This window comes from Ailuropoda melanoleuca, chromosome 16 (assembly GCF_002007445.2).
Source record: "Ailuropoda melanoleuca isolate Jingjing chromosome 16, ASM200744v2, whole genome shotgun sequence".
Classification (NCBI taxonomy): Eukaryota; Metazoa; Chordata; class Mammalia; order Carnivora; family Ursidae; genus Ailuropoda; species Ailuropoda melanoleuca.
The window spans coordinates 8,281,136-8,292,797 of record NC_048233.1 but is presented as its reverse complement, the minus strand read 5'-3'; the positions used below and the strand labels follow the sequence as shown (position 1 = coordinate 8,292,797).

The 11,662-nt window shown below is 39.6% G+C and overlaps 1 protein-coding gene across 2 annotated transcripts; it reads right to left on the bottom strand.

Moving 5' to 3' along the window:
• Positions 1–857: 857 nt before the first annotated feature.
• On the bottom strand, positions 858–7,413 carry C3AR1 (complement C3a receptor 1). 2 transcript variants are annotated; one of them, XM_019809827.2, is made up of 2 exons: positions 7,161–7,413; positions 858–2,730 (listed from the first exon to the last, which is right to left on the bottom strand). In XM_019809827.2, the coding sequence occupies exon 2, from the start codon at positions 2,718–2,720 to the stop codon at positions 1,266–1,268; it is 1,455 nt and encodes a 484-aa protein (XP_019665386.1). In that variant the 5' UTR covers positions 2,721–2,730; positions 7,161–7,413; the 3' UTR covers positions 858–1,265. The 2 variants fall into 2 exon arrangements, with proteins under 2 accessions (XP_019665386.1, XP_019665385.1); XM_019809826.2 differs by having other exon boundaries at positions 7,240–7,412.
• Positions 7,414–11,662: the final 4,249 nt, after the last annotated feature.

The following is an 11,662-nucleotide window of genomic DNA, read 5'->3' as shown; positions in this document are numbered from 1 at the left end:
GGTACTCGGTCATTATGCAGTGGATTCAAAGATTTCTGCTCCATCCTCCACCCTCTTTCTCTTCTCATTGGAAATGAGTTTCTTAGGGAATATTAGTTTCAAGCAAGAGGAGGGGAGCAATTTGAAGCTTATGAAATTAGAGGTTATTAGGTGCACAAAGTGTAATATGGAAGACAATTTAGAGGCAGGGGAGGAATAAGGGAATAAAGGAGCTTAAGAAAGGGAATTGAAGAGAGATGGTTCTATCAACAGGCAGATTGAGTAAACAAATAGAAAACTCCCCAAACCACAGGTTACATGCCATTTTATGAGTGAGTTTTCAGATGCCTTAGCAGCCTGTCTTTGCACAAAAGATGCCTATTTAGTTGTAATAATGGAAACCTGGAATTCCCATGTCCTGTATCCAGGAGTATCGCACATAGCAAGCATCTGATGTTGTCCTCTGTTCCAGACTCAGTCTCATAACTGCTTGTTTTCATAGACTTTTTCTTTTTGCACCTTCTTTTCATTGAAAAACATCACCACCACCACCACCACAGCAAAGCCATAAAGAAATGATCATGTTTCACTCAGGTAAGACTAGATGAAATGGTTTTAAATTGAATCTGGGAGGGGATTTGGACAAAACTAAAGAAAAAATTTCACGATGGAAAAATCATTTTAAAACAGGCTAGGTTCTCAATGATCTCGTTGGCTTAGTTTGGGATAGAAATAGACTAATTTTTACAACGATTTTCTTTCTTTCTTTCTTTCTTTCTTTCTTTTCTTTCTTTCTTTCTTTCTTTCTTTTTTTAAAGATTTTATTTATTTATTCGACAGAGATAGAGACAGCCAGCGAGAGGGAACACAAGCAGGGGGAGCGGGAGAGGAAGAAGCAGGCTCACAGCAGAGGAGCCTGATGTGGGGCTCGATCCCATAACGCCGGAATCACGCCCTGAGCCGAAGGCAGATGCTTAAACCGCTGTGCCACCCAGGGGCCCCTTACAACGATTTTCTAATTTAGCATTCATTAGAAACGAGAGTTTGTTAAAATACTCGCTGGGCCCCAACCCCAGAGATTCTGATTCAGCAAGTTTCTGGGTGATTCTAACAAGTTACCAGGTGATGCTGATGCCCCTAGTCTGAGGACCATACTTTGAGAACCTATGGATTGATTCTCGATGGTTTCTGAAATCCCCTGCTCACAATACCCCTCGTTGTTTTAGAAACCTGTTGCACTGGGTGAATACCTAAGAATCTCTGCTTGGCTCGTCTGCTCCATATCTTCACACAGTTGTACTGATGCTGTTTCTTTCCAAAAAGACTTTGCTTTGGGGACAGCTGGTAGAGTGTGTGAGGTCCTCACTGAAAGCTGCCTCCAGAATGCCCTTCATGGACTGCTTTGCTTTCTTCCTGAAATCTTTTCCTAGGAGGGCATAGAGGAAGGGATTAAAGCAACTATTGGCAGATGCTAGAGCGATGGACACATGGTCCCAAGACAGCAGAGCTTCTCCAAAGGGAGTTTCTGGGTCAAAAAACAATGATAGGACTCCAACAATGTGGTATGGAGCCCAGCAGACACAGAAGACAACCACCACAGCCATAGCCACTTGGAAGGTTTTGATCCAAGTCTTGGTGAAGCGGCCCCGTCGCATCCGGAAGATAATGAGGCCATAACAGGTCACCATGACAATAAAGGGCAGAAGGAAACCCACCACTAGTCTAGTGATGATTATTGCCATCAGGGGTGTTAGTACTTGATTGTCATATGAAAACTGGCCTAAATCATCATCCTGGAAATCTTGGGGTAGCTCATATGCATATAAGGAATTGCTGGAAATATCAGAGTAAAGCTCTAAATCAGTAGAGAGAAAAGTCTCAGAGTTATCTGGTGGGTCAGTTCTGTGATCTTCAGTGGGAAACCCATTGGGGATTAGAGATGAGACCTCATCAGCAGGTTTAAATAAATTATAATACAGATGTTGATCAGATAATGTAGCTGAATCCACAGGGAGTGACTCTCCAGAAGGTCTTTGAAATGTTTGAGAATAGAGGATAGTGGTGGCTGTCCAAGGAAGATCATTTGTTTGTAAAGAGAAAGACTCTAATCTATCATCCATTTCTCCAGGCAGCTGCACCATGGAGTTGTCAAGAGACCCATTTTCCAGTAGATCCATGGTGAAGTCTGAATAATCTAATGAGCTGTAGAGACCAAAACTGTAGCCACACATCTCATTGTTGTCTACCACGAATGTCTCCCGGTACATGAACACAGGTATACACATTACAAAAGCCACCACCCATATACATCCGCAGATAGTGAAGGCTGTCCCCACATTGCGGTGATTCTGGCACCAGACTGGCTTGAGGACCAAAAGACAACGATCCAGGCTAATAGCAGTCAGCAGGAAGACGCTGGCAAACATGTTGAGGATGATGATGGAGGGGATGAGCTTGCATAGGAGCCAGCCATAGGGCCAGTGTCCTTGGAGAGCCAAGTGAGCCAGCAAGAAGGGCAAGGAGAGGCAGCAGAGGAAGTCCGCCAGCGTGAGATGGAGAAACCAAACCGTGTTCACCGTCCGCTGCATCTTTAGGCCAGCCACCCACAGCACTAGCGCGTTGCCCGGCAAGCCCAATAAGAAAGTGAGGCTGAGAATGACCATGGAGAGAATGACTTGGGGTTCATACCAGGGCTGTGAGGGTAGGTCCGTTGAATTGTTGTCTGCAGAGAAAGGCTCCATTGCTAAACTTCTATAAAAATATAAACAAAAATATTAAAAGTATCTTTTTTTTAAAGCATATCCTTAGAATTATAACCCTCCCACATAATGCTGTGGAACTGTAAAGGTGTATTTTTGACACGCGCTGTTTTAGTTTTTATTCCTTGACTTTACACTGGACCACACAAAAACATTCTGTGATCATTAAAATCTACCGTATCAATTTAAATGTGTATGGAAATCATAATTTCATTTGGAAGTCCCTATCAGTGTACATTTCTCCTTTCTTGCACTCCAATTTCTCATTCTGGACTGGTTCCTTTCCTCACCTGGTGTTCCCTATTAAAAACAAATAAGCTATGTGGACAAACAATAACTTCTAGACCAGAGGTTCCCAGCTTTAGATCCACGAAAGGGCTATATGAAGCTCCATCACCACCTCAAATGGTATGTAAGATTTTAAGTTTACATATGCTCATTTCTATGAGGGCAGAAGATCCAGCCACTCCCCCCACCAGATTTTCAGATGACTCACTACCACAAAAACAGGTGCTGTAGACTCAGTTATGTCTTTATTTTTTTGAAAAAAGATTTTATTTATTTATTTGAAAGAGACAGAGAGAGCAAGAGAGAACATGAGTGAGGAGGAGGGGGAGAAGCAGGTAGCAGGGAGCCCGATGAAGGACTCCATCCCAGGACCCCATGATCATGACCTGAGGCAAAGGCAGACACTTAACCGACTGAGCCATCCAAGCACCCCTCAGTTATATCTTAAATTTTTTTATTTTTAAGACTTTTAATTTATTCATTTGAGAAAGAGAGCAAGAGAGAGAACAGGAGCAGGAGCGGGAAGGGGGGAAGGACAGAAGGAGAAGAAGACTCACCGCTGAGCAGGGAGCCCCCGTGTGGGGCTCGATCCCAGGATCCAGAGATCATGACATGAGTCGAAGGCAGACACTTAACCAGCTGAGCCACCCAGACGGCCCCAGTTATATCTTTAGATACAACCTCATCTTTTCCTTTTGCTTTCAAATTTCTCAAGAGTTGTTTCTCTCTCTGCATTGATTTCCTCACCACCATCATTTTTTTCTTGTTTGTTTTTTTAATGTTATTCATGAATATATACACATATATTCATATATATACGTGTGTATATATATATATACATATACATATTTTTCTTAATCAAAATTTAACAGAATTCCATTATTCTGAGCATATTTAAAAATTCTTTAATTATGGTAAAATACACATAACACAAAATTTACTGTTCTAAAAATTTTTTAGTTATAAAGTTCAGCAGGGTTAAGTAAATTCACATTATTGTGCAATTACCCCACAACTTTTTCATCTTGTAAAACTGAAACTCTAATGCTATTAGACAACAGCTCCCCACTTCCCTCTTCCCCCAGCCCCTGGCAAACCATCATGCTACTTTCTGTTACTATGTATTTGATTACTCTGGACATCTCATATAAATGGAATCATACAGCATTTGTCTTCTGGTGTCTGGCTTATTTCATTCAGCTTAATGTTCTCAAGGCTCATCCATGTGGTAGCATATGTCAGAATTTCTTTCCTTTTTAAGGCTGCATAATATTCCATTGTATGTAAATACTGCATTTTGTTTATCCACTTATCTCTTTTTTTAAAAAAAGATTTTATTTATTTATGTGACAGCCAGCGAGAGAGAGAACACAGCAGGGGAGTGGGAGGGGAAGAAGCAGGCTCCCAGCGGAGGAGCCCGATGTGGGACTCGATCCTGAAATGCCGGGATCACGCCCTGAGCCAAAGGCAGACGCTCAACGACTGCGCTACCCAGGCGCCCCTATCCACTTATCTCTTGATGGACATCTGAATTGTTTTCATCTTTTAGCTCTTGTGAATAATGCTGCTATGAACTGGCACGCATATGCCAGTTCAAAGCCACTGCTTTCCTTTTTCATCTAGTCTCCACATTATGCAGTAAGATTTTACCTTAAGGAATACCAGTCTTCATCTAGTTTTTTCCCAACCGTCCCCAAAACATCTTCTATAGCTGATTTGTCCACAGTGATAGCCAATCTAGGATCACACTTTGCATCGGGATGTTATGTTCCTTACGTCTCTTTTTTAAGCATAGTTTCTCTTTTTCAAAGGTGCTAGCTTGTTTCGGAGTCTGTTCTCACCACTCACTTTTTACCCTTCGTAATTTGTAATTTTTTAACCCCTTGGAATTTGTCTTCTGCCCCATCACTGGGTTAAAATTACCTCTAAATAACAATTCCAAACATCTTTTTCTCTGTCTTTATCTACCACTCCATTCTCTTGGCCTTTGTGCCATCACCCTCACCTAATTCTAAAGACTCCTGGAAATGCACCCTACCTTATAGCTTTCTTGAACAACTCACTATTCAGGCTAATGCTGTTTACTTCTGTCTGGAATTACGTCCTTCACCTTAACCTCCTTTGTCCTGCATCCTTAATCTCTACCTATTGAAATCCTAGCCATTCTTCAAAACAAGCTCAAATATTATTCTTCCTTGAAACCTCTTATAGCCTAATAACTAATCAGAAATTAGTTCTTCAGTCTCTTAAATTTGCACGTGTGTGTGTGTGTGTGTATTTTGACTCTCCTTTCGTATTCTCTATGCAGTGATGCATTTTGTCTTGTATTATAATTATTATCATGGCTGTCTTATCTATTATTCTGGTCTTAAAATTCATGATGGTAAAAATGAGTCTTGTTCTTAAGTGCTTATTCTACTGAAGTTAGCACAATGCTTCATATGACATAAAGATCAAAGATTACTTCAGTGGATGAATGTTCATTTTGGGGGTTTACTTTTTCTTTTTCAACTAGATTTAAAATTCTTATTCTTATCCATAATCCACTAAAGATGCTGTCTCTTCTAACTTCCCTTTTGTTTTTCAGTTTCCAGTTCTTACTGGTTATAATAGCATTTTGTTTTTCCTTTCATAGAGTCTCAAAATATTTTCGTGACTTGGAATTAGTTCTGCTGAGCTAACCAAATGCTGTCATAGGGTCGTACATGATTAGCAGAAGTTAAAATAACTGAATCAACAAAATAATAAAAAAGAAGAAGTGGTTCTCATTCTCCCTCTCTGTAGCCTTATTCACTCAAATATTCAAGTCGTATCAGGATCCCTTCTTTCCTTATTGTGCATGGCAGCTACCCTGATCCACTGTCTTGCTCCGATACGCGCATTCATGCGGAGATCCATAAAATATTGAGAGAAGGATAGAATCAGGGAGGGTAGGACCGAAAGGAAACATAGCAATTATCTTTCCTTGTCTCTAGTTTTATTTTGCAGTTTTTGACACGGAAACTCAGCAAATTAGGGGACTGTCACATATTCACAACTAGGAGGGTTCTAAGATCTTAAGCCCAATGTCCGTCATGCCAATACTCTTTCTATTACAAAGAACCACAGAACTAAAAAGGCTTTGGTATTATTAATAAAAGGAAAGGTACCGAGAGCTGCACAAACTGAAGTAATAAGGATTGAAAAGAGGGGTTCCTGGGTGGCTCAGTCTGTTAAGCCACTGACTCTTGATTTTGGCTCAGGTCATGATCTTAGGGTGGTGATTCGAGCCCCGCGTTAGGCTCTGTGCTCAGCACAGGGTCTGCTGGAGATTCTCTCCCTGTGCCTCTGCCCACCCCTCTTGTGCTCTCTCCCCCTCTGTCTCTAAAATAAATAGATAAATCTTAAAAAAAAAAGATTGAAAAGAGTAAAATTCCAATATAAATAGAGTCATTGGTGTGAGCTACATTTTAAATATCACATATCATCTGTCTTAAAGTGAAAGCATGTATGAATCAGTCTTAAAAGTCTTTCAGAATGAACAAGATCACTTTTTACATTTCTCCAAGTGTTTGGCTGAAAGGCGTTTCTACATTTAAGATTGGTAGAACTCTTTCTCCTTCCCTCTCTCCCTCTTTCTTTCCTTCTTTTTTAGTTTTCAATATTAACTTGACCAAAAGTAGTTAAAAGGATAAAGAAAATCCTGAAACTAAAATTCAATTATAACAGGAAAAGAAAGTACATTCCAGAATCAAATACTAATGATAAGGTGACAGAGTCAGTAACAATAAGGAATAAGCAAAAGAATAAAAGAAAAAAGAGGAAAATTGAATGAGAAAAAATATATATAAAAGGCAACTGATTTGAAAAACAAAACTGTTGTGAAAAGCTGGACTCAAAGTTCAGAAAGAGAAACATAGCCAATCTAAGAAAAAAAATGGCATGAAAATTCACTATTAATTCTAGAACAAAAATACGAAGAATGAAGATAAATAGAATGTGGGATATTTAGAAAAAGAAAAGTGGATGTGGGGAAAAACAAAAGAAATAAAAGTTGGGGAAGGAATGGGGGGAAGAGAAAATAATGACCCTCAAACCATTGTTGGTAATTAGCAGAGGAAACACGAGTCATCAGGTGGATGTAGGTTTTCTTACCAAAAACCTGAGACAGTAGCTGAAGGCCTCAGCACCGGTCTGGAGGTCCCCACAAATCCTGTGTGGTTTTCACACTTACCCACAATCAAGTTATGAAGTGTGTTTAGGAAATTTTTCCTCTTCCCTCTCTCCGTTTCTGATGATGACAGATGAAACTCCACGCTTTTGACTGCTATCTGACTTCACAGGATGAGTTTTGAAATCAGTCACTCCTCAATGTCTCAGATAAGAAAAGTAAGAAAAGCAGAAGTGGGAGGGCATAATTCTCAGATGTTTTCTGCAGGACACAGAATACAGCTAAAGAGAGAGTACTTCTGTACCCAAGCTTCTCACTTTATAGGCTTTTGCTTGTGTTTTAGAAATGCACACGGATGACCCTGTGCTCTGCGAGGGTGGAGGTGCGGAGTGGTTGGGACACACGACCGGCACAATCCCACGTAAGAATCTCAAGTCGCATCTCTTGAGTGCTGACTACGTGTAAAGAAACATGCCCCACCACAATCAGATTAATTAAGCTATGTTCTAATATCGAGAGATTCACAATCTAGTAGGAGTATGCACCCATACACACACACAAAACCCCTATAATACAACCCAGACTATAATGGCAGAAGCACCAATAGAAGTAAAATAGTAGAACATAACAGGGAAGGCTACATGTAGCCTGGGCAAACTAGGTAAGTCTTAAGGTAAAAGTAAGATCTGGGCAGGTCCTTAAAGATTTTTTTTAAGACTTTAAAATTTTAAAAATATTTTTATTTATTTATTTTAATTATTATTTATTTATTTATTTTTAAAAAGATTTTATTTATTTATTCGACAGAGATAGAGACAGCCAGCGAGAGAGGGAACACAAGCAGGGGGAGTGGGAGAGGAAAAAGCAGGCTCATAGCGGAAGAGCCTAATGTGGGGCTCGATCCCAGAACGCCAGGATCACGCCCTGCGCCAAAGGCAGATGCTTAACCGCTGTGCCACCCAGGTGCCCCTATTTTAATTATTTTTTAAAAAAGATTTTATTTATTTATTTTATTGGAGACAGAGAGAGAGAGAGTGAGCTTGAGCAAGGGGAGGGGTGGAGGGAGAGAAAGAATCCCAAGCAGACTCCATGCTCAGTGCAGAGTCTGACAGGGGTCTCAATCTCATGACCCTGCGATCTTGACCTGAGCCAAAACCAAGAGTTGGATGCTTAAACAACTGAGCCACCCAGGCACCCCTTGGGCAGGACCTTAAAGACTTCTACAGACAGGAGAAGCTGACATGCTGTTTAGAGTGTTTAAGTGGAGCAAAATGAGGGCCAGGTGGGTGGGAGAGAGAATGCTTCAGGTATTGGGGATGGGAAGAATAGTCAATCAGATTGTTTCATCAGGAAGCAATGTAGAAGATTGAAGCAATGTTTGCTGCTTAAACTATACATCTTAACGAATTCTCACAGTATTCTTTTTTTTTAAAACTTTTTCTTTTTTTTTTTTTTAAAGATTTTATTTATTTATTTGAGAGAGAGACAGCCAGCGAGAGAGGGAACACAGGCAGGGAGAGTGGGAGAGGAAGAAGCAGGCTCCCAGTGGAGGAGCCTGATGTGGGGCTCGATCCCAGAACGCCAGGATCACGCCCTGAACCGAAGGCTTATGCTTACGACTGAGCCACCCAGGCGCCCCCTCACAGTATTCTTTTACACATATGTATATGAAATAAAATTCACTTCGGTCAAATGTATTTGAACACTGTTGCCTGGGGTAAAGGCTTCAGTCCGTATTAATCAACTTATTGTCCAAACAATATCTGCTCCTCCTCTTGTTTGCAGAGAAATCACCGTGAAATATTTCTTAAGGCAGAAAGACCCAAGAAAAATGCCAAGAGTTGAGAGTGATTGATTAACTGATTGATTGACGTCCATTGTTATCTAATGACAGGTGTAGTACATATAAAAAAGATTAATTGAAATGATACAAGAATATAAAGGGTAAAAGAATGAAAGTTTTTATTTCCAATTCTGCTGCCCAGAAGTAACTATTTCTAATAGGTTAGCATTCACTCTTTGTAAATTTGCTCTAAGTAAAACTCATATCTTTTGAAAAGGTAGTTTCAAACAAAAATGGGATTATAATTTACATGTGATTTTGTGACCTGCTTTTTTGCTTAATGATATGTCCAAACATATTTCCATGTTAGTGCATATAATTCTATTAATTATAGTCTGTTTTTTTATCTAGTACTTGGAAAGATGGGATAATGAAGGTATTCAGAAAGCACAAATGCTAAGCATACAAAAGATAGTATTATCATGGTGCATATATACACATTTTATATATATCTACATATATACAGAAAATAATTCATTCCCATGTTAAAAAAAAAACTTTATTTTGATGAAGTCCCACAAGTTCATTTTTTCTTTTGTTTCTCTTGCCTTTGGAGATGTGTCATGAAAAAAGGCTGTGGCCAATGTCATAGAGGTTGCTGCCTATGTTCTCCTCTAGGATTTTGATGGATTCCTGTCTCACATCGAGGTCTTTCATCCATTTGGAGTTTATCTTTGTGTATGGTGTGAGAGAGTGGAATTGAGCTACCCTATGATCCAGCAATTGCACTACTGGGTATTTACCCCAAAGATACAGACGTAGTGAAGAGAAGGGCCATATGCTCCCCAATGTTCATAGCAGCATTGTCCACAATAGCTAAGTTGTGGAAGGAGCCGAGATGCCCTTCAACAGATGACTGGATTAAGAAGATGTGGTCCATATATACAATGGAATATTACTTAGCCATCAGAAAGAACGATTACCCAACATTTGCAGCAACATGGATGGGACTGGAGGAGATTACGGTAAGTGAAATAAGCCAAGCAGAGAAAGACAATTATCATATGGTTTCACTCATTTATGGAACATAAGAAATAGGAAGATTGGTAGAAGAAGGAAGGGAAGAATGAAGGGGTGGTAAACAGAAGGGGGAAGGAACCATGAGAGATTATAGACTCTGGGAAACAAACTGAGGGCTTCAGAAGGGAGGGCGGTGGGGGAATAGGATAGGCTGGTGATGGGTAGTAAGGAGGGCACATACTGCATGTTGCACTGGGTGTTATACGCAAGTAATGAATCATGGAACTTTTCATCAAAAACTAGGGATGTACTGTATGGTGACTAACATAAAAAAAAAAAGGAATATCAAAATAAACACTTTAAATATAGAATGACTAAAATGAAAACTAAAATTTCCAGAACACCTAGCTATCCTATTTTTACTCCCTGGAGATAATCTCTTTCATAAATATAAATGCAATTTCATTACATATGTTGTCTTATACTTTTTCTATTTATCTTTTCATATCAGGACATAGTAGTTCACATCATACTTTTTAAATTGCTCCATATTTTCCCACTTAATCAGTTATTCCTCTGTTGATGGATAGTCTGTTTTTATCAATATTTTTAAAAAGACTTAATTATTTATTTTATATAGAGAGAGCTCAAACATGAGCAGGGGGAGGGGCAGAGGGAAAGGGAGTGGGAAAGAGAATCTCAAGCAGACTCCCTGCTGAGTGCAGAGCCCTAAGCAGGGTTCACTCACGACCCTGAGGTCATGACCTGAGCTGAAATGAAGAGTCAGGTGCTCAATGACTGAGTCACCAAGGTGCCCTCTTTTTTTTTTTTTTTTTAATATTTTTAGGTGCCCTGTTTTCATCAACTTTTAAAGCAGTTACAAACAATGCTCCAATGAGTACTTTTGTATTTTACACATCTATGAATATATCTGTAGAATTGTTTCCTAGAGTTAAACTGCTAAATCTAAGAGTATATGCATTCACATTTTTGAAAAATAATAATTTCCTACTAAAGAGATTCCATCAATTTATACTTCCACTAGCAGTGGTGAGAGCATCTTTTCCACTTGCAAAAGGTAAGGTCTTTATCATTAAGTTCGACATCATAAACACATCCTCTGCTCCTACTACAGACACTATGCTTCAAGCTGTAGGGGATAAGAAGCAGTGAGAGACGTACATCATTATAACATAATGAGGGCTGCTGTGTCACTCTGGAAAACAGTATGGAGGTTCCTCAAAAAGTTGAAAATAGAGCTACCCTACAACCCAGAAATTGCAGTACTGGGTATTTACCTCAAAGATACAAATACAGTGATCCATAGCCAAACTATGGAAAGAGCTTAGATGTCCATTGACAGATGAATGGAAAAAGAAGAGGTGGTGTATATACTATGGAATACTACTCATTCACCAAAAAATGAAATCTTGCCATTTGCAATGACATGGATAGAACTAGAGGGTATTATGCTAAGTGAAATAAGTCAATCAGAGAAAGACAATTATCATTATCATCTGATCTCACTGATACGTGGAATTTGAGAAACAAGGCAGAAGATCATAGGGGAAGAGAGGAAAAAATGAAACAAGATGAAACCAGAGAGGGAGACAATCCATAAGAGACTCTTAATCTCAGGAACCAAACTGAGGGTTGCTGGAGTGGAGGGGGTGGGTGAGAGGG

Coding starts and splice junctions, on each gene's coding strand:
- C3AR1 (XM_019809827.2), bottom strand. CDS start 2,720: ATGGAGCCTTTCTCTGCAGACAACAATTCAACGGACCTACCCTCACAG.